At 44.9% G+C, this 23,766-nt stretch overlaps 1 protein-coding gene across 2 annotated transcripts; it reads left to right on the plus strand.

The window, feature by feature from the left end:
• Positions 1 to 518: 518 nt before the first annotated feature.
• On the plus strand, positions 519 to 11,461 carry ZKSCAN3 (zinc finger with KRAB and SCAN domains 3). Of its 2 annotated transcripts, none has more exons than XM_063096703.1 (6): positions 519 to 550; positions 5,259 to 5,743; positions 7,092 to 7,239; positions 8,448 to 8,530; positions 8,851 to 8,974; positions 10,218 to 11,461. In XM_063096703.1, the coding sequence occupies exons 1-6, from the start codon at positions 547 to 549 to the stop codon at positions 11,075 to 11,077; spliced, it is 1,704 nt and encodes a 567-aa protein (XP_062952773.1). In that variant the 5' UTR covers positions 519 to 546; the 3' UTR covers positions 11,078 to 11,461. The 2 variants fall into 2 exon arrangements, with proteins under 2 accessions (XP_062952773.1, XP_062952774.1); XM_063096704.1 differs by having other exon boundaries at positions 539 to 650.
• Positions 11,462 to 23,766: the final 12,305 nt, after the last annotated feature.

Below are 23,766 nucleotides of genomic sequence, written 5' to 3' on the forward strand. Positions count from 1 at the left end.
AACTCTCTTATTAATCACCATAATTCGAGTTAGATTATTTTTAATTTTCTACAGAAGCCATTCAGCGTGCTCCTTAAAACAGTTATGTGTTGACAATTAATGTTCTAATTAGGTAATGCAATCAGCTCTAAAATTAAAAACACGTTTAAAATGTGTATTGTAACACTCTTCCTCTCACCCTTGCACCCCTTTCACCCAATTTCTAACTGTTCACCTCTCACAGGTAACCACTGTTATTTTCTTATGCATTTTTCTAGGGTTTCTTTTTAACGATACCAGCAAATATAATTTAAATTTTTACTCCCGTTTTATTAAGAAATGTAGCCAACTATTGACAAGAGTTCTGCACCATGCTTTTCTCCTTTTGTTATAGCTGGAAAAACTATTTTTCAAAAACCCTCTTTAATACCAAGAGGAGAAGGGAGGAGCGAGCTGGGACGCTAGCAAACCACAGAGCGTCTGCCAGGGCGGCGGCTAGAGCGGCCCGGAAGTGGCTTCTGCGCCCCGCCCCGCGGGTGGTTTGCTAGTTTCGGACACTTCGTGAGCATGGGTGAGTCGGGGACGCCCATTGGGCGCCCACTTTCCGGTGTGGGGTTAGGTCGCCTCCTGTGGCTCTCCTCTGGCCGGTCCTGCCGTTCTTTTGTCCCCAGGTAGGGTTGTTTGCGGTGTGTGTGTGTGTGTGGAGAGACGCCCGTCCCTCACCAGCCCCTTGCAGCCGCGTCTCCGGGGAGAGGCCGTGCGGGGCGGGAGGGAGCACTGTGGCCGAACGCGGTGCTGCGGGGGTTACCGATGGAGGGCCCACTGCGGGCACCCCTGGTCCAGGGCCGTTTTCGAGTGTCTGTTTTGGTGCCTCAGAGACGGGAGATGAGATTCTTGGGTCACTTAGACAAGCCTTGAAAATGGGGGCTGTTAACGTTTTTGCACTGTCTGGAGACTAGGTCAGTTCCAAGGATTTTAAATGACTCCGTGGTACCTGAGGAGCGTCAGATCTTTGGAGTTGGATTGCCTGGTTCTGATCTTGCCTCTGCCACATATTGGCTGGGTGACTTTCTGCTAGCCCCTTAACCTTTCTGTGCCTCATTTTACTGCTTTGTAAAATGGGGATAATTATATCACCTAACTCACTGGGTTATTGTGAAGATTAAGTGAGTTAATATGTGTAAAGAGCTTAACATAGTATCAGGCACAGAGTAAGCACGATTTAAAGATTTGCTATTATTATTACTATTACTATTATTATTCTAACTATGAGGTCACATTATCTTTTGTGAGTAATCTTGGTGACAGGCTTTTGTTACTGTTTCTTTGAGTTTTAGTGTCATTCATCAGTTCTCTTTGTAGTGGGTGATTTCTGTGGTTTAGGAGGGAAAAATAAGATTCTAAACAAGAGTCTGTCCAAGGCAAAGACCCAAACTGGTTTGTGTTGTGTGTTGTGACTCTCAAATTCCCAAAGGCTTTGAGGCTTGGAGATTGCTTTTCCTTGGCTAGAGATTCAAGAGGAGCAAGAGAGGTTTTTAACAGTGAATAAGGACTAGGACCCCAGTGTTAGCAGAAGTCATGAGTAAGCTGGAGCTCTGCCACATTTTGAGCCTCCAGGATAGTCCTAGCCTTAGTGGGGTTCATATATACCTGTGCATAAAGTATATAAGTATAAATATTGGAAACTGAGTTCACTCTAATACCCTTCATTTCAATCCAGCATTATAGAGTTCACGCTAGCTTTCGCTTTTCCATATGTCTTTTTTTTTTTTTTTGCTGCCGTCATGGGGATCCAAACCCTTGACCTTGGTGTTATGACACCACACTCTAACCAACTGATCTAAATGGCCAGCCCCTGTAACTCTTTTCTGATAATGAGAAATCTAGCTGTCAGTATCTTCCATATATTTACTTATCTGATCAACACTTTCTGTTTATAACCAATCTTCTAATCCCATGCCTTCTCACTCTGCCTAGTTGGGCTCAGACTCCAAATGGGACAGGTGGTGAATGATTCTAATGTGTAGCAAAGTTTGAAAATCTTTAATTTGCTCCTGTATTTCATCTGTACACTGGTAGTTGGATCTAGAGACTTGATTAGACTTAGGCTCACTTATTTTGGTAATATTCATGTATAAGCAGTGCCCCAGATCTTTGGTGTCAGCTCATTAGGAGGAAGTGTTTTCTTGTATTTCTCGTTTGTAATAATTGATGGGGTCTCTCAGTTTCCTAGGTTCCATCCATTCCCTGTCAGCACTTGAAATGTAGGGAGTTGGACTCAGGAATAGAAACTCAGGAAGGCATAGACTTAGGATTGTTTTTTCCTCAGTAACCTCTACCAACCTTTCATTTTCTAGTCTGTCCATTCCACTGAGTAAAGAGGGACTTGCTGACATCTCAGTCTAGTTAAAATAACTTCGCAATCACTTCTGCTTTAAAATCTAGTTCCATCCAATTCAAAGGCATTTCCAGTCGCCCTTCCCTCTTAGGACAAGCCCAGGACTCTTGGTTTCTGGGAAGACCTTTGAAGAGAGGGAATAATCTGTGAAAAACTGAGGCACTGAGTAGTTTAAGTAACATGCCACACAGCTAATAAGTGGCAGAGGGGAGATTTGAATCCAGTCTATCTTGTTTCAGTGCCCATGTTCTAACTACAACATATGGTAGTTTACCCAGCCTGGTTCTGGCATTGATTACGCATACTGCCAGTTCTCCTGTGAGGCAAATTAGGCAGCCTCTGAATGCCCATTTTGTTACTTATCTCTGCAGCCTTCTAACTTCTGAGATTCCACAGTTAGGGAGAGGCAGGGCATCCTTCCCTTTTACTCCTTGTGGGACACCCTGTAGGCTTTCCCAGGCATGTCTGCAGGAGACATACATGCCCAGACCTTGACTGCCCATTTGTCTGCTGCCCAGTGTCCAACTATGGAAAACTCATGAGTCCCTATGTTACCTGCCTCTATTCCCTGGAAGCAACTTTTGCCCTTATCCATTGCCAGGTGACTCCCTCTGATCTCTAAGTTCTTCATAAGCTTATGGCACTGAGACTTAGGCTAGAGACAATAATTAGGGCCTAGGCCATGGCCATAGCAGGGAGAAGAGAGAAAAGGGAACAGATCTGAGACATGCAGGGGTAGAATACATTGGGTATAGTGTGGGAACTGAATGAGAAGAGCAAGTCAAAGATGATTCTGAGGAAACCTGGCAGGTGGTGCTGCTGTTTCTAGAGAATGCCATGCTGGGTAAGGAGTAGATTAGGAGGCAAGAAAACCAGCTTAGTTGGGGGCATATTGAATTGAATTTGTTTGCAAGATTTCCTCATAGAAATGTCTAGGAGGCACCTTAGAATAGGGATCAGTAGTCTTCAGCTTAGAAATGAAAGTTAAAATCTTGCAAGCGATTAAAGTTCTGGGGAAGAATGTGGAGAGGAAAGAAAAGGTCAAGAATAGAACACCATGGCCCTCACTTAGCAGAAAGGCCAGTGAATTATACTGTTAGCTGACATTTATATAGTACTTACCACATGCCAGGCACTGTTTTGAGAACTTTATACACAAACTTACTTGATGCTCACAACAGATCGTATTTGCTATCACTATCCCTATTACAGATGAGAAAAACGAGGCACAGAGATGTTGTGTAATTTACAAAGATTACCCAGGTAGTAGGTAGTAAAGGCAGGATTATGAGTCCAGGAAACCTGGTTTGAGAGTCTGTGCACCTAACCAGATTGTGATGGGGGGCTGGGAAGAAACAGGAAGGAGGAAAGCAGGTGGGAATGGGGTCCTTAAATCAGGGACAGGTGAGTTTCTAGAAGTGGACAGCAGCATCAGCCTGGTTGCCTGGGAAGAGACCATTGAGAACGGTCATTAGGGAAGCATGTCTGGTTACTTCTGCAGGAGCAATCTTTTTTTTTTTTTTTGTCTTTTTCGTGACTGGCACTTAGCCAGTGAGTGCACCGGCCATTCCTATATAGGATCTGAACCTGCGGCGGGAGAGTCGCCGCGCTCCCAGTGCCGCACTCTCCCCAGTGCGCCACGGGCTTGGCCCTGCAGGAGCAATCTTAGTGGCCTTGGTGGTGGTTTGCTGCCTGCAATGAGTCAGAGGCTTAGGGGGAGGTGAGGACTAGAGCTGGGGTCTGGAGGGCTTTCTTTTAAGAAGTTTGGCCTTCAAGGGGAGGAAAGAGAGTGGCAGATTGAGGGGGCAAGGACCAGGGGCAGCTACCGCTCTCCCCAGGGCAAGAACTTTGTGATGTTTTCTGCTTCTTTGATGTTTCTAAGAGAAACTGAAGGTTCTCCAGCCCAAAGCTCAAAGGGGTCTGGGAAAGCCCTACTTTCAGCTGAATTTAAGTGTCACTTTTAAGCCAGTTGCTTGGGCAAGTCTCACATCAGAGAGAATTGAGAGTCTCATTAATAGGTATCCAGGGTTTAAAAATTCAGTCCTATTTCTTTTATATCTGATGGGTTGTTTTTTTGGTTTTTTGTTTTGGTGGCTGGCCAGTCCAGGGATCCGAACCCTTGACTTTGGTGTTGAGTCCTATTTCTTTTGATCCAGGGCCTGTCATCTTTTCTTTCTCATTCCCCTATCTGTGGTACCTTGACCACAGATAAGTCCTAGTATTATTTTCCTATTCTGCTAACAATTTACCAGAAATTTACAGCTTAAAACAAAACCTATTTATTTTTCCAGTTCTGTAGGTCAGGAGACCAGGTAGATTCAGCTTAATACTCTGTTTAAGGTCTTCCAAGGCCAAAGTCAAGGTGTTGGTAGAGCTGTGTTCTTCTTATCTAGAGGCCCTAGGGTAGAATCCACTTACAAGCTCATTGAGGTTGTTGGTAGAATTAAGTTCCTTGTGATCAGTCCAGGCATGCTATCTCAATATATTCCAAGTTCTGGGGATTAGCGCAGGAAATCTTTAGGGTCATCCTCCAATTCAGTCAACCACAGATTTGGTTGCTAATGTGATAACTCTGAGCCAACCAATGAGAGGAGCTTCCAAGAGAGCTCTGGAAGTGGCCTTGTTCCCCACCAAAAGTTGGCTGTGCCGGTCTTAATTTCTCTCCTGATCTGTTAAGGGTCTAGGGGGGTTTCCAGGCCCACTCCAGGACATCCTTTGGGAGCTTATTGTGGGATTCATGTTTGGGGTGGTGCAGAGATTGAAGCTGCAGAGGCACTTGAATGTGGGGAAGAAATCTCGGCAATGTCCCTGGGCTCCTGGGCATGAGAGGAGGGGATTGCTTGCAAGTTTACTGGTTAAGTGGTTCATTTTCACCTTTCAGGAATTTTCTGCAGAAATTCAGCTCACAGCTCCAGTGAGGCCTTAGTACCTCCTTGGCCCAGGATGGCTAGAGAATCAAGAGAAAGCACAACCCTGGATGCCCAATCTGCAGAGGACCATTTGGGGCTCCTGGTCATAAAGGTGGAGGAAGAAGAGGCGTCCGCCTTGGTGGAGGAAGCCAGTTTGCCTGGCAGCTCTGCTCAGAGCCCTGAGCGCTCCCGCCAGCACTTTCGAGGCTTCCGATACCCGGAGGCTGCATGCCCTCGACAGGCGCTGAGCCGGCTCCGGGAGCTCTGCCGCCAGTGGCTGCGGCCCGAGATGCACAGCAAGGAACAGATCCTGGAGCTGCTGGTGCTAGAGCAGTTTCTGACCATCCTGCCGGGGGACCTGCAGAGCTGGGTGCGGGAGCAGCATCCAGAGAGCGGGGAGGAGGTGGTGGTGCTGTTGGAGTATTTGGAGAGGCAGCTGGACGAACCGATGCCCCAGGTAGAAAGAACAGGTTTAGTATCAGAGCTGTGTTCTGTTTTTTCCTGAAATCTCAAGATCCGAGTGAGGGGCATTCCTTTAAGATCCAGGAGTTCTCAATCTCTTTATGTACTGTGAACCTCTCTGGCAGTAAGGTGAAGTCCCTGGACCCCTTCTCAGAATAATATTTTTAAATGTGTAAAGGAGACTGTAAAGGATTACAAAGGAACTCAATCATATTGAAATACAGTTAGCAAAGTATGAAACAAATTTGTGATGTTATATATGTGCTTTTTAATTAATGCACTAAATAATAAGACCTAGGGATAGGGCTAATAACTGGAAATTTCAAAGTGGTGATAAGCGTGAATGACTGATGATATTTGCCTGGATGTAATGTGATGTGAAAACGTGTGCAGCTTCTATTGGTGACAAAGACCTGGGTACTGCTTATTGGTTTGTGGCTTCCATTTATAATTAAGACAATGCTAAATTTATTCTTAGAGGCAAGTATAAATAAGAATAGTTTGTTCCTATCCAAGTTCATGGACTGCTGGGGAGGAAGTCCATGGACCACTGGTTATGAATCTGGTAGTAAAAGGATCAGTGTTTACCTCCATCTTCTTGTCTGCTTTATGAGACTGTTTCCTAAGTCTCATACTCTGTCCTTGTGTATGTTTCCTCAGAGCACATGAAGCTAGAGCCTAACCAGTGACCAGGAGACTCAGGTTCTTGACTTAAATATATTGCACCTGAGCTCTGTAACAATGAAAAGTCATTTCATGTCTCTTAGCTTCATTCTTTATAAAGGATGTGGGAAATTCTGAGATGCACACAAGAAAGTAACTTGAAAATCGTAATATGACTATAAATGTCTGCAGGAAGCCTGCATTTAACAAGGATGTTCCATGTTCCAGGCCCTGGGATAGTTGATGTCACATACTGTGATCTTATTTCCTGGTCCCCAAGAGCACATAAGCTAGAAATTATTATTCCAATTTTTCATATAAGAAAAGATATTAGTATTCTTTGAGAATTTAGCACCAGTTTCCAAAGGGTTTTCATAAAAGCACAAATGTGTATAATGAGGGAGCTTAGAATAAAGGTAAGAACATGGGCTCTGGAGTTATTCTGCCTGAGCTCCCATCCTAGTGTTGCCACTTATTAGCTAGGTGACTTGGGCAAACTGCTTAAACTCTGTGCCTCAGTTTCCCCATCTCAAAAATCCAGATAGTAATAGCTCATAGCTGTATTAAATGAGTTAATATTCATAGAGCTCTTAAAAACAGTGGCTGGAAATAGAAAGTACTCACAACATAGAAAGCATGATAGAAGTGTTTGATGAATAATAAAAATGAATGACTTCTAGGACCCAGGAGGTAACCAGGGGCAAGAACTGCTCTGTTGCAAGATGGCACTGTTGACACCAGCTCAGGGGTCACAAAGTAGCCAGTACCAGCCAGTGAAGGCTCTGCTCAAGCATGAATCTCTGGGATCACAGGCCTTACAAGACAGAGGTGGGTATTATCTTCTGAGCTGTATGAATTCTACAGAGTTCATCTAATTTTGTTTAAGCGTCACCTAAAAGATAGATCCATTGACAGTTACTTTGTATGCCCATCACTGATCAACTCTAAGACTGAGACTAAAAAGGAAGTTTCAGACGATGGTGGAAAGCTTTCCTAACCAAACCTGGACATGGTAAATAAGACTGTATTAAAATTGTTGTCTGGAAAGAACCGATTGTTTAACAAGACAGTGATTGCCATTCATTTCATATATATTTATAGAGGCCTCCTCTATGGTAGCCCGTGTTTTAGGATCTGGGGACAGAGACATTGGTGAGGCAGAATTCTTGCTCTGGTGGAGCTTACAATCCATAGGTAAGACAGCAAATAAATTAATAATACAGTTTTAGACATTGGTAAATAGTATGAAGAAAATAAAGCAGAATTTGTAAAGCCACCCAGAATATTCTAGAAATAGTAGGACTGCTGCAAATTGAAGAATATGAATCTTCTAAACCCTGTAAGGTCTAATTAGAACAGGGTGAAAATCACCCACTAGGAAACTACTATACATTCCAGGGTGTTCCTCATCTGCTATGAAAATTTAGGCAGGTTCCCAAGACGTACAGCAGTCGGACATGCCATCCAACATGCAGTCTGTATTTCTCAACAGAGGTCCTGTCCTAAACCAACTTGTTTCCGACTCTTGCAAAGTTCACTTCTTATAGGCAGATGTGAGGTTCCCCTCTACTCGTCTCTTGAATCTGAGAAAGTTCTATATTAAACAATCTCATATTCTTTTTTATGGGCCCATTTCTGAGTACTCTCAGATTTTCAAAACCAACATGGAAAACACCCTAATAGCCACTAAAGACATTTTAACTAAAAAACCCCCAAAACCTCTTCTATCCTAGTCTGTCAGCAAAATTCAAGACTCAAAGATCTTCAAATGGGAAGCTGTGTTTTGTTTTTATGTTGCTTTCATTTCACCACTCCTACCAAGGATTCTGCCCATGGTTTTTGTGTATCTGCAGGAGCACACCAGGACTCCTTAGACTCTAGCACTGAAGCTGGTAGGGATCAGGTGTTTTGAAACGGAACATACTCTGTATAAACTTCTTGGCAGGATTTACTAACCCAGTTTTTCAACCTGGATTCCACAAGGCAGAGAGGCTGATGCCAGGGTAGATCTCATCCAGAGCTTCTTTTTTTCTTAGTTCTCCAGGTTCCTGGGCTTGCCCAGGGAGGCAGCTGCAGAGAAGACTCAGTGGTAGCTGCCAGGCTCACTCCAGAGTCCCAGGTGAGCTGGAGGCCCTTTTCTTCCCCCAGCACCCAACACTCTTCAGTACTGTTGGGCTTCTCATTAGGTCCCTCCATCACCACTTCCCCTCTAACCTCATCCTAGATCCTCCACCCAAATTGTAGACAGTGTTTAAATTTTCTCATCTATCCCAAGGTTGTTTGTCACCATCTAACCTCATTTAGGTGCCTATTTAGGAATCTTTTCCTGTTTTATTACTAGCTGGGGGTGTGTGTGTGTGTGTGTGTGTGTGTGTGTCTCTGTATCGCAGATCTTCCCTACTCCACCACTTTGGTCAGCCCCTTCTTCTGTTGCTTTAGGGGTTGCTGAAAATGGAAGATATGGCCCTGACCCTCATCCCTGAGTGGACACAGCAAGATTCATCTCAGGTGACCCTCCTCAGAGATGAAAGGCAGGAGAACTGTGGCAGCCTTGCCTCCCTGGGTAAGACTGATGGGTGCTAATTTTTCTTAGAGTTTCTTGACATCCTTTATGTATTAGATCCTATTGGGTCATTAAAAATCATTGACCTGCATTGTATTTGGATTCACAACCACCAGTTTTTTTTTCTTTTCTTTTTTTTTTTTTTGTCATTTTTTCATGACCGGCACTCAGCCAGTGAGTGCACTGGTCATTCCTATATAGGATCCGAACCTGCGGCGGGAGCGTCGCCGCGCTCCCAGCGCAGCACTCTACCGAGTGCGCCACGGGCTCGGCCCCACAACCACCAGTTTTGAAACTCTATTACTGACTAGTTCCATAGCCCTTCTGATCTTGCTTCCTTCTACGTCCTGTGTGTTCGATGTTCGAGTCATGTAAAGTGGGATGAATAGATACAACCCCCAGTGCACATCTGGCTCATGGTAGTTGGCGGCAGGCCAGTACCAGGATCTGAACCTGTGACCTTGGTGTTATAAGGCTGCACTTTAACCAACTGAGCTAACTGGCCAGTGTATTGCTCAGTAAATGTTAATTCCCTTCCTGCTCCTAGCTCTGACTGAGGAGGAAAGCCGAAGGGTCTCTTCAGGAAATGGGCCACGGAGCTATAGAGAGTGAGTTAGAAGTGACCTTAGACATTGACTACAGACTCGGACCTTAGAGATGAGGGTGCAGAGACAAAGAAGATCGCCTGACTTGTCTGAGGTGTCATAGCTCATTGGTGGCACAGAACTCCCAGTGCTGAAGCCAGTTCTGTTTGGGGACCCTGCCTCTGCCTGGGAAAGAGCAGAGATGACTCCTCATATCATTGATCAGTGTCCAGTTTCTGAGTCCTCACTTTGGTTGTTTTTTACAGAAAGCTTCAGAAATCCTTTCACTTGCCCTGTTGACTGGCACCTTCTGCTCAGCCCTTTTAGTACCTAATCCTAGGTGTACGGCCCTGCGTTACTGCTCTTAGAGCTTAGAGCTACTGCGTGTATCCCCAGCACAGTCCTCGGTCCTCACCACCTCCCCTCCACTCCCTCCATTCCTAGTTTGTACCCTTCATCCAATGGCCCCGTTCCCATTCTCAGGCCTCCCTCCTCCCCAGCACTCCTGTCCCCACCTTTTTTTATCCCCATACTTACTCTTACACTTAAATCCTCCTCCTTGGTGTATATATGTAATTCTTGCCTCCCTGCTACTTATCCCAGAGCTTTCCTCCCATGGCAGGGCATAACCGACAGTCACCTGCCATTTGTTGTTTCAGGTGGTGAAATGCTGACTAAGATCAGAGACTTGCCTCCAGCTGAGAAACATCCAGAACAAGAGCCTGGGCAGATACCATGCCACCTGGGTGAGGACCAGATTCCTGCATATGCAGAAGCTGGTGAACAGGAGGGCAGGTTACGAAGAAAGCAGAAAAATGCCACAGGGAGGAGGCGACACTATTGCCATGAATGTGGAAAGAGTTTTGCTCAGAGTTCAGGCCTGAGTAAGCACAGAAGAATCCATACTGGAGAGAAACCCTATGAATGTGAGGAGTGTGGCAAAGCATTCATTGGGAGCTCTGCCCTTGTCATTCATCAGAGAGTCCACACTGGTGAGAAGCCATATGAGTGTGAAGAATGTGGCAAGGCCTTCAGTCACAGCTCAGACCTTATCAAGCACCAGAGAACTCACACTGGGGAGAAGCCCTATGAGTGTGATGACTGCGGGAAAACCTTCAGCCAGAGCTGCAGCCTCCTCGAACATCACAGGATCCACACAGGGGAGAAGCCATACCTGTGCAACATGTGCGGCAAAGCCTTTAGGCGGAGTTCACATCTCCTGAGACATCAGAGAATTCATACTGGTGATAAAAATGTTCAGGAACCTGAGCATGGAGAAGCTGGGGAAAGTCTGGATAGGTTGGAAAGCCAGTGGGAAACTGTTGAGGCTCCCACATCTTACAAATGTAATGAGTGTGAGAGAATTTTCCCTCAGAATACAGGCCTTATTGAACATCAAAAAATCCACACTGGTGAGAAACCCTATCAGTGCGATGCATGTGGGAAAGGCTTCACCCGAACTTCATACCTTGTTCAGCATCAGAGAAGCCATGTCGGGAAAAGAATTCTATCACAGTGACCCTCGTCATACTTGCTGAAGTTGGTGCTCATTTCTCATTGAACTGAAGCCACCCTGGAACCTTCTCAGCTTCAGAAGTTGTGGGCTGGGGCTTTATTTACTACTCTACTCATCAGGTGTTAGAAAATGTAGTCTGGCTGAGATAAATTCTTCTGTATTCTAGAAGTTGATTGGGAAAAATCTTATTTGATAGGAGGCTTTGAGAGATCTGTCTGGAGGAGATAACACCTGAAATGGTTTGTTCTCACTGGTTGGAATTAAATGGGCTTCAACACTGACTGCTTGCCCTCAACCAGCACTTTATGATGTCTACTGGGTGGATGGTTGTGATTTGGGGGCTGCTGCTCTGACCATTCTTTTTGACTGTAGTGAATCCTCCACCCTTTGTGCCTTGTATACAGGTGCTAATAAACATTTATTAAATGTAGCAGTGAGATTACCTTCATAGCTCTGAAAATATGATAGTCTAGATTTGAGTAATTTCTCACCAAGGCCATTTGTGCTTGTGTCATTCTCTGAGGTTCTAGATTCTGAGTCAATCTAGTGCATTTTTTACCAAGTACGTAGGATCGGCAGAGTGGAGGTGAGGGTGGGGTTACTGTGATAGAATCTATATTTTTTACCAGACTAGGAATTCTAGTGTGAATGCCTTAAACAGTTTCTTTATCATTAAGTTACTGTGATTTTGTGCCATCTATGGATTCTATTCTTTACTTAATGTTTCCCTGTCATTAATTTTGCTACTCTTTAGGGAGAAAACTTTCAGGCGGTATGAAAATCAGCTATCAATACAGAATAAAATGATAAATTTTCTTTTTTTTTTTTTTTAAAGATGACCAGTAAGTGGCTCTTAACCCTTGACTTGGTGTTGTCAGCACCATGCTCTCCCGAGTGAGCCACAGGCCGGCCCTAAAATGATAAATTTTCTAATGCTGAGCATCTTGGTTCTTGCCAGTTAGTTCTCTTGGGCCTAACCAAGTGTTACCTGATGCTATATGTATACACTATCTTACCCCATTTCACATCCCAACACACACTGTAAACTGCATCAAAACATATTCCTGCTAAATTCACACTTCGTCCAGGTTAGTGAATTTGCACCAGATATTTAAGATGAGTATCACTTAATGGTTTCAGAACTCCATTATTGGTGTGTGACAGTCTTGGTCTTCTTATATATTGATCCCCAAGTCACCTGTGTGGTAACAGCTCCTTGATTATTCATGATGACAACTTCAACCATTAAGTTAATTCTGCAGGCTATCTACTTTTCATTAAACACTTTGTAGACCATCTTTTTTTTTTTAACCATGATAGTCAAAATTTCAGTCTTGTGCATTCAAGTGAGAAAACTTTTTTTAGTCAGGATTGTACAAGTAGTATTTATTATGTTTATTTCAAATGGAGTTGTTTCTGCAAAAGTACTTCAGGATGACTACTTTCCTGCAAACTGTTTTGTTAGCATATCACTTCTTATTATAGAAATATGCTTTCATAATTGCATGTATCCAGATTTTTCACTTGGTTTCTGGCACCAGCAATCTCTTCCATATTTACAATACTAGTCTAAGACTCTGGAATTCAGATATAGCAAGGTTTTCTGGTCACCTTCCACAATTAATGGTTTCACCATTGTGATACATTCTGTCCTACTCCATGTATTTTGCTTATTAGGAATTGAGTCATCATCCAAAGTCCTTTACAGATCTATCCAAGTCCCCATTTTTATGCCAGTTTCCAAGGCTTTGTACTTCAAGGTTTTCAGGAATCGATGGGACAGAAATCTAACAAATTCTAATGTAAGTTACTTGTTTTTGTTGTCTCTATTGAGCATATGAATTTGTTTTTACTGGAGTATAGGACATGGGTTGGGAAAAATCACCTTGGGGTATGCCCTTCCCCAGAGAATGTCTATTGTAATCTTCCTGGAATGGTTTTTGGAACCTTTTCTTTTTCTTGGAGCTGCTCTTGCTGCCAGCATTCTCTTCAGGTTCATTGCTGTCTGGCTCCTCCTTGGAAGAGAATTTCCTCTTTTTCTTGGAGACACTCCTGCTGCCTGCCTCTTCAGGATCACTAATTTATTTGTATTACAGTATTAAAACATGATTATTTTGGTTAAGTGAATTTCTAAATTGATAAAAATGTACTGCATGATTTTGAAACTTTCTCAACATGTACTAGTTGGGATTCTCCAGAGAAACAGAACCAATAGAGAGAGAGAGAGAGAGAGAGAGAGAGAGTGTGTGTGTGTGTGTGTGTGTGTGTGTATTTGTTGTAAGAAATTGGCTTGTATGATTATAGGGACTGAGAAGTCCCAAGTTCTGCAGATTGCAAGCTAGAGAGCCAACGATGTGAGTTCCAGTCTGAAAGCCAGCAGGCTCAAGACCCAAGAAGAGCCAATGTTGCAGTTTGAGTCTGAAGGCCAACTGTCCAGTGTCCCAGCTCAAAGCAGCACGCCTTACTTGATGGAAGGTTTTCTTCACACCTTCAACTGATCAGATGAGAGCCACTCACATTAGGGAGGGCTATCTGTCTTACTCAGTCTAACAATTCAAATGTTAATCTTTTATAAAAACACTCTCAGACACAATAATATTTGACCAAATATCTGGCACCTCATAGCTCAGCCAAGCTGACATAAAATTAACCAGCATAATACTGTAGTTACAGGTATTGAGGCACTAAAACCTTTAACCATGCTCCCCCTTTTGATCTAATTTTCTCAATTGGCAGTAGGGGCCTGGGAAGTGATGTTTGTAGCCTCCCTACCTGCTTACAGATCAGGACAGAGAAGGGTTGGTATGAGGATGAGAGACAAGAATAAATAAACAGATCACCACTGTATCCTCAGCATCTAACAGTTCCTGTTGAATGAGTGATTCTGAAAACCAGCTGATTCTACTTGTTCTTTTGTAGTATTAACGTAAAATACAATCCCCTGGCACTTACTGCTAGAGACCAAAGTGTTCACATTCCGATTTTCTGAAATAAAAGTCTTCCCTATTTCTAAACAAGTTATGTCTTTACAGCCATTCATTCAGCAAATCTGATTGTTAGGTCAAGTGCTAAGGAATGAAAGATGAACAAGACAATGTCTCTGAACATTTATTGTATTTGCCCTTGAAGAGCAAAATAAACTCAACTGTCTTGTCTTCTAGCTTAAGGTATTTTATACATGTCTGTCCTCATTTTGTTATCAACCTAATAGTCCTTTCTTCAGGGTATTGACTGCACCATGGCTGTCTGCCAACTTGCATGTTTCCATATGTGCCACATAGACAAGGACTTAACACCAGCTGATCTAAGCTCTATAATCCACCCAGAACATGCATGCATGGCAGGTTTTGTGAGGAGGTGCTATAAGGCCATTTTCTGCTTACCTCCCTATCTAACTTGGAGGCTGTCATGAGATAGTTTCCTCTGATGAGGAATGAGTCTTTTTACTTCTGTTTAAGGTATAACTGCATGCTGTCGGGAGCCATATCTAACAGTAGCCGCCATTTTTAACAAATAACAGCCATTTTATGTAAGGCTTTCTCCTCCTCCTCAGAAAAGCCCCGCGCTCGCCAAGCCAACACTCCTCCCCACCTCCTCTTCTCATACCACGCCACTATCACCCCCCTGCCTTTCCGCCTATCATAACAAGCCAACACTCCTCCCCACCTCCTCTTCTCATACCACGCCACTATCACCCCCCTGCCTTTCCGCCTATCATAAGCTGCCACACTCTGTGACAGCCCACCCCTTCTTCACTATGCATATAAGCAATCGCCTAGCAATAAAATTTTGAGGCTTGATCAGAATTTTGTCTTGCCTCCATTCTGCGTGTCTCCTGTCCCTCCCCCTTTTCACCAGCTACAGGTAGTCCTCCTCGAGCCTGCGTTCTTATCTGTCCCGCAGGCCGGGACATCTGGCGCCCAGACGTGGGGCCCGAGGCACGGAACAACGTTGCTGGCACCTACTCGGAAGAAGCCTGGCCAGGCACACCCTGAGCTCCTGAGCTCGTTTCGAGCCCGTGGGTGATCAATCCTCGGGACAAGACTCGATTTTGATCGTCGCTGGACTAGCCGCCCCAGCGGACATCGGACCGGTGAGTAGGTGATTATCATGGGACAGGAATTGAGCTCTCACGAGCTCTTCCTTAAGGGGCTTAAGGATTCCCTCAAGATGCGCAGAATTAAGGCTAAAAAGAAAGATCTCCGAAGTTTTTTCAATTTCTTAACAGATGTATGCCCCTGGTTTCCTCAAGAGGGCACCATCGATCATAAATACTGGAAACGGGTTGGTGACTGTCTCAATGATTACTATCGTACCTTTGGCCCCACCAAGGTCCCCGTGTCTACCTTTTCCTACTGGAATTTAATTAATGACATTTTACAAACCCATTCTCAGGACCCGGATATTAAAAACATAATACAAGTGGGGGAGACAGCCCTTAAGGACGGTTCTCGCCCCCCCCCTCAACTTGCCCCCCTGTCGTAATAGGCATGCCGGAGGGACTTAACAGCCATGATGCTGATCCCCCTGAAAAAACCCTTCAGACAATCTGCCCTGAAACTAACCCCTCTAAAAAGACTCATAAAACAGCTCCAAAATTATACCCCTCCCTTACTTCCTTCGCCCCTCATAACGATCAACTCCCCCCCGAGGACCAAGAGACCTTGGATGAACAGGCAGCTCATTATCATGATAACGAGGATTCCTGGCAGCTTACTGCGCCAGTTCTTCATCCGCCGCCCTCCGCTCCCCACCAACCCCCCCCTCATCCCCTCCCTCAACCACTTCCTCCCCTTGTGGGCCCCCTATGCCCTGTGCCTGAGAAACTCCTCCAAGACGACCCCCTACAACAAATAAATTCTTCCCTAACCCAACAAATTTCCTCCCTCAAATCCACGCTTCAACAAAAACGACAACACCTCCAATTAGTCAAAGAAATAAAAGCCCTTGACCATGAACTTAGTTTGCTCCTTCTAAAAGATACCATACCCAAAAAACGAAAGACACCCAGTCCACCAGTCTTAACTTTTCCCGTCACACGCAGCCACGCCCTCATAAATTCCAGTCAAGATAAGGGCGAAACCGAAGATCAAAATAATCCTGACACCCAAGACCCCCTCTCCACCGAGGAGGCCTCCGATACGGAGGAACCTGAGGTTGAAACCCTGAGTAACTTCCCCCAAGGACAAAAATATCGTAGACTCAATCTTAAACATCTTAAAGATTTAAAAGCTGCAGTTGGTTTATACGGACCCACTGCACCCTACACCCTAGCACTTCTCGAGGGCCTCAGTGATCGGTGGCTAACACCAAATGATTGGTTTTCCCTAGCTAGGGCCACCCTCTCCGGGGGCGACTTTGTTCTCTGGCGCACAGACTTTGTTGAAAACTGCCAGGAAACGGCACAGCGTAATACAGAGAATAAAACTTCTAAAACTTGGACTAGGGACAAGATGTTAGGGAGACCTCCTTATCAAACTAATGAAACTCAGGCTGCTTTTCCCCCAGGATTGTTGTCCCAAATTCAGGTCGCCGGCTTAAAAGCCTGGCGCCGACTCCCACCCAAAGGGTCCGCCACCACTTCCTTGGCTAAAGTTCGTCAAAAACCAGACGAACCATATTGTGATTTTATTAGCAGACTAACTGATGCAGCAGAACGATTGGTTGGGGAAGGTGAAAACGAAAGTGCCTTCATTAAACATCTAGCTTACGAAAATGCCAACCCCACCTGTCAGGAAACTATCCGCCCACACCGCGGCGGTTCTCTTGCTGATTATATTAAGCTTTGCTCTGGGGTTGGGGCCTCCCACACCCTCGGCCTTGCTATTGGAGCTGCCCTAAAACCCCTTGTTGCCGCAACAACCAACAAGGGACAACAATCCAAGGCTTGTTTTACATGCAAACAGCCCGGTCACTTCTCACGAGAATGTCCAGCCAAGGCTCAGGCTGCTCTACAGACTGATGCCAAACCATCTCGACCTCCCCCCTCCACCGTCTGCCCTCGCTGCAGACGGGGAAAACATCGGGCATCTGATTGCTATTCCAAGACTGACATTGACGGGAATTCCCTACCTAAAAAACAGGGAAACTCCCAAAGGGGCCAACCCCTGGCCCCATCCTCGGAACAGAACCTAGGGGCTGTACGGTTCGTCCCCCCGGAACAAGTTCTCCCCGCCCAGGAGTTAGCTCCCTCCAACGAGCCACCCCCGGAAGCGCAGGATTGGACCTCTTTTCCGCCACCGATACAATATTAATTCCTGAACACGGTGTGCAAGTGCTCTCCACAACTGTTTATGGCCCCATGCCCCCTGGCACCTTTGAACTCGTCCTTGGGAGGGGGAGTTCTTCCCTCGCTGGTTTAACCGTAGTCCCCGGAGTTATAGACAATGATTTTACAGGACAAATCAAAATCCTAGTGTCAGCAATCTCGGGACCAGTCCCTATTAAAACAGGCCAATGCCTAGCTCAATTACTTATATTACCCTTAAATACACAAAATCACCACAATTCATCCCATCCCCGATCAGATTCTGCCTTTGGCTCTTCGGATGCCTATTGGATCCAACAAATTACTCCTGAACGGCCCTTACTCACCTTACTTTTAGAAGGAAAAAAATTTGAGGGACTAGTAGACACGGGGGCTGATGCTACTGTTATCTCTGAAAAACATTGGCCTTCTTCTTGGCCTTCTAATGTCTCTTATACCCACCTCCAGGGTATAGGACAGTCTACCAACCCAAAACAAAGTTCTAAAATCCTAACTTGGACAGATATGGAAGGAAATTCAGGAAAAGTACAACCCTATATTATCTCAGGAATACCCGTTAATCTTTGGGGGAGAGACATACTGTCACAATTAAAAGTCATCATGTGTAGCCCAAATGAAATAGTAACCAGTCAAATGCTAAATCAAGGGTTTTTCCCTGGTAAAGGACTTGGAAAAAATAACCAGGGCATTAAAGAACCTATTTCGGTCACACCTAACACCAACCGACAAGGGTTAGGAAATCAAAATTTATTCTAATGGCCATTGATCTTCCTGCACCCCACGCGGAAAAAATAAAATGGAAAACAGACACCCCCGTTTGGGTAGATCAATGGCCACTAACTGAAACTAAATTAACTGCGGCCACTATGTTAGTGCAGGAACAACTTAATGCTGGCCACATTGAACCTACCACATCACCATGGAACACTCCTATATTTGTCATTAAAAAAAAATCAGGCACATGGAGATTACTCCAGGACTTACGAGAGATCAATAAAACCATGTTTTCTATGGGAGCCTTACAACCTGGGCTCCCCTCCCCTGTAGCTATTCCCTCCAATTATTCCAAAATCATTATTGACCTTAAGGATTGTTTTTTTACCATTCCCTTACACCCCCAGGACAGAGAACGTTTTGCATTTAGCCTCCCAGTAACCAACTTTAAAGGGCCAATGCAAAGGTTCCAGTGGAAAGTTCTTCCACAAGGAATGGCCAACAGCCCCACACTATGCCAAAAATATGTGGCACAAGCTATAGATCCCCTTCGGGACAAATGGCCTCATATTTATATTATTCATTACATGGATGATATTCTCTTGGCAGGAAAAACCGCCTCTGAGGTACTCAATTGTTGTGCCCAATTACAGGAGGCACTCACCACCCTTGGGTTACAAATTGCACCCAATAAAATTCAGTTAAAAGATCCCTATTATTACTTAGGCTTTGAGCTCAATTCGACTGTCATCACCACTCAAAAGGTTCAATTAAAGACTAATCATTTACATACACTCAATGATTTTCAAAAATTTCTAGGGGATGTCAATTGGCTACGGCCTTATCTGAAGTTAACCACAGGAGAACTTAAACCTCTCTTTGACATATTACAGGGTGACCCTGATCCCCTGTCGCCGCGTGCTCTTACCTTCGAGGCGCATAAATCACTCCAACTTTTAGAAACTGCTATACAAAAACAACAAGTTACATTCTTAGATTACAGCCAACCTTTCTCCTTCATAATCTGTGCCATGCCACACACCCCTACCGGGGTTATTTGGCAACATAGCCCCCTATTATGGGTACACTTATCTTCATCTCCGAACAAGGTTTTAACAACATATACCACCCTCGTTTCTAAACTAATCAAAATAGGAAGGAAAAAGAGCCGCCTACATTTTGGAAGGGACCCTGACCATCTTGTTCTCCCCTACACCAGAGAACAAGTACAATGGCTAATACAAAACGATGACTCTTGGGCTATTCCCCTGATCCTATTTCAGGGACAAATTAACAACCACTACCCTGCCGATAAACTTCTCCAATTCTCTCGGCTACACCCTTTTACATTCCCAAAAATTACCTCTCAAAAGCCCCTAAAAGGAGCGACATTAGTTTTCTCTGATGGCTCCTCCTCAGGTACAGCTGCTTATATAGTAAATAACCAACAATATATTGCAAAATCCCCATATCAATCAGCTCAACTTGTTGAATTATTTGCCATCATACAAGTATTCAAGCTCTTAAAAAATGAGGCCTTTAACCTATATACTGATAGTGCATATATTGCCTTCTCTGTCCCATTATTAGAGACTGTTCCCTACATAAAACCTTCTACAAATGCAGTACCTTTGTTCCAACAATTACAACTGTTAATTTTATCACGTCAGAAACCTTTCTTTATTGGACACCTAAGAGCCCATTCGGATCTCCCAGGCCCCCTCTCTCATGGTAATACACAGGCTGATACTCTAACCCGGGCCTGTTTCTCCTTACTGCAGGACCCCTTTAAAAGTGCCCAACAATTCCACAAACTACACCACGTAAATGCCCAAACGCTGCGCCTCCGTTTTAAAATCACCAGAGAGCAAGCCAGAGACATCGTTAAAAACTGCCCCCTTTGTGTAGTTTTTTTATCTTTACCACACCTTGGGGTTAACCCCAGAGGCTTGCTTCCAAATGAAGTATGGCAAATGGATGTTACACACGTTCCAGAATTTGGCAACCTAAAATATATCCATGTCACAGTAGATACCTTCAGTGGCTTCATCCTCGCCACCCTCCAAAGTGGTGAAGCCACAAAAAATGTAATTGCTCATGTCCTCCACTGCTTCATAGTTCTGGGTAAACCTAATGTCCTAAAGACAGACAATGGCCCTGGATATACTTCTCAAGCCTTCAAAACCTTTTGCCTTCAAATGCATATCAGACACATTACAGGAATCCCATATAATCCACAGGGCCAAGGCATTGTTGAAAGAACAAATCAAACCTTAAAAAATACCATCAACAAGCTTAAAACCACAGGTCTCTACCCCACCAAAGGCTCACCGCGTAATATCCTTAACCACGCTCTATTCACTCTAAATTTCTTACAACTTGATGCACAGGGAAAATCAGCAGCCGATCGTCATTGGCACCAAAAAACAAATGACCAGTACTCGCAGGTCATGTGGAAAAATCCCTCAACACTTAAATGGCAGGGCCCCGACCCGGTCCTCATATGGGGACGTGGCTCGGCCTGTATCTATGACACTCAAGAAGGGGGGCCTCGATGGCTGCCTGAACGTCTAATCAAACCAGTAAACCCCCCCCAAAGAAAATAATTCACCCAACCCAGGGAAGAATCCCTGAGAAAAAACTCTTTCTTTTCTCTTTTTACAGACGATGAAACCCTGCCTCCTCGCCCTTCTTTCATATGCCTTCTGTGTGCAGGCGGGTTTTCAACCTCCACCAAGTCGTGAAGAACTCTACAAGGTCCTTTTTGGAAACCCTTGCGATTGCAAGGGCGGTACGGTTTTTCGCACCCCAAGTGCCTATACCAGTCAAGTAGACTGCAACACAAAGGTAGCCTACATTGCAACATCTTACACCTGGTCTGGGGCGACAAAGCCTGAATGGGTCTGCAAAAACAAACCTGCGATCATTCCTACAGTACAGGGTCGCCCTGGACCTTGCCCTAAAAACTGCACTTTTCTCCAGTCCGTCCATTCCACTTGCTACTCTTCTACACAAACATGCACTGACCCTACACAAACACCACAAAAAACCTACCTTACTGCTACCTTAGAAAGGGCCTTTTCGGGCACCTTTGGCAGCGCCTTAGAGGGAGGTTCTGAAAAATATTCTCAGGCATCCTGTCTCCCACAACATGTCGGCAAAAATGTATGTTGGTCGCCCATGGCCCCGATTCATGTATCAGATGGAGGGGGCCCCAGTGACACCCTAAAAGAGGCTTTAGCTGCCCAACGAATTCAAGAACTAGCCCAACACTTATATCCTCGATTAAACTACCATCCACTCGCCCTTCCAAAACCCAGAGACATTACTTTAGATCCACATACACAAGACATCCTCAGCGCTACCCACTCTCTATTAAGCTCCACAAACCCCACCCTTGCACAAGACTGCTGGCTATGTTTAACCGTCGGTATGCCTCTACCTACTGCCATTCCTGTGTTCAATGCCTCGTATATCCCCTTTAGTGAAACTGCCAATTGCTCACTATCATCCCCCTTCAGAGTACAGCCCTCGGGTTTCAATCTCTCTGATTGCCTCCAGGGACCTTCACAAAATAATTCCTATGACGTTGATGTCGGATTTGTCACCTTTTCCCATTGTCATACCATAACTAACATTTCCACCCCCATCTGCCCTTCTCCAGGACAGGTTCGAAAACCCGCTCTGGACTGGACTTAATGGACTCCTCCCTTACCTCCTCCCTGTCTTGGGCCCCCTTCTTTGCCTCCTTTTACTTATAACCTTCGGTCCCTGGGCATTTCGCCATCTCACCAACCTAATTAAAAAACAGGTTGATGCTGTCCTTTCTAAACCTATCCAAATTCATTATCAACGGCTGGCATCAAAGGACGCGGGAGAAGACTACTAGGGCTCCTTCCCTACGGGGACGACATGATAACCAGAGGCATGTCTACCCTCTCCCTTTAGGGAGAACAGGGTATGAGCACCGGGGTGAGTGCAAAGCAAAGTATTGCAAGGGAAGGTCACAGAACTACGACCTCCTCTGGGTTTCCCTGTGAGCACGCCTGGCTTGCATAGGGGTTGGTATCTAATCTATCAAAAATCAATTTCGGCTCTGCCCCTCCCCCCAAAAGATACCAAGAGCCAATGATGGTGGATTCAAAAAATCCACGGGGGAGCCAGGCCCCTACTCCCTCGCCCGGTTAATGCTCGCCTTCCCTTCTGTCTTTGAACAGAAAGGGAGGAGATGTCGGGAGCCATATCTAACAGTAGCCGCCATTTTTAACAAATAACAGCCATTTTATGTAAGGCTTTCTCCTCCTCCTCAGAAAAGCCCCGCGCTCGCCAAGCCAACACTCCTCCCCACCTCCTCTTCTCATACCACGCCACTATCACCCCCCTGCCTTTCCGCCTATCATAACAAGCCAACACTCCTCCCCACCTCCTCTTCTCATACCACGCCACTATCACCCCCCTGCCTTTCCGCCTATCATAAGCTGCCACACTCTGTGACAGCCCACCCCTTCTTCACTATGCATATAAGCAATCGCCTAGCAATAAAATTTTGAGGCTTGATCAGAATTTTGTCTTGCCTCCATTCTGCGTGTCTCCTGTCCCTCCCCCTTTTCACCAGCTACAGGTAGTCCTCCTCGAGCCTGCGTTCTTATCTGTCCCGCAGGCCGGGACAGCATGCTATAAAATTACTTATCTGCAAAATGACATTGGCTACTCAGCAACAGGATGTTCCATCATATGTGCTTCAATCACATGGCCTCTTTCAGTGCCATCCTGTGGGGAAATGGACACAGAGGTGGCACATTTTGTACTTTTGCTATCTATATAAATCAAAAGATGGTTTCAGTCCAGAAAGAGCTTGCTTTTTTTCTAACCAAATATGTCAAATTTGGTGCCAAACATAGGCCTGGTAAAGTCACAATGCCCTTTTAGAAGACACATAGATGCAGCCACACAGGACAGGTTAGAATATGTGGTAAGACTTCACAGGATCTGGTAACACACGTTCTTGCCTAACTGGTGGGCAAAGGGAAATGAGTAAGCTCTTTCCACTACTGTACCTGTATTGCATTTGCTGGGTTACAAGATACGAATAAATTTCCTGGGATCCAAAAGTGTATGCTACCTGCTGATGAATGTTTGCAGGTTAAGTTACCGAAGGTAGGATTGAATGAATCCAGTTGCCCAATGCCTTAGTTGTTATTAAAAGTTTGTTTGTTGAGGCTGAGTGGATGATCACTTAAAAATAAGTCAGTGCAAAACTGTTTACTGGTGTGGAACTGATCCTTCTGTGCTCCCTGACTGCCCCTGCCCTATATCCCAAACTGTTACTTTAAGGAAAGAAGGCTCTCTGATGCCCTAGCCAACTCAGCAGGATGGACTCCTCCACATCAATCCTACACTCCCTGAGCTCTCAGCCAAGAAGACGACATGCTGTCCTGATAGTTGCTGTCATAATCCTGTAGGTGCCTCCACTAAAATTCTTTATATGTTTTTGTGAAAAAGAAAAAGAGTCTAAATGCAGCTGATGTTTGGGAAAATTTGCAATGAGGAGAAAAAAGTTAAGGCAACCCGTGTGGGTGAGGGTGACCAGGAAGTGATATGGGGCATGAATTTTCCAGTAAATGACACAAGTGGGTGCCCATTGTTGGGTACTCTTCAGTAAAATATCTGTGCAGGACTTTGGCCTATATTTAATCGAATTGTTTGTTGC

The sequence above is a fragment of the Cynocephalus volans genome, chromosome 5, assembly GCF_027409185.1.
Source record: "Cynocephalus volans isolate mCynVol1 chromosome 5, mCynVol1.pri, whole genome shotgun sequence".
In the NCBI taxonomy this organism is placed as follows: Eukaryota; Metazoa; Chordata; class Mammalia; order Dermoptera; family Cynocephalidae; genus Cynocephalus; species Cynocephalus volans.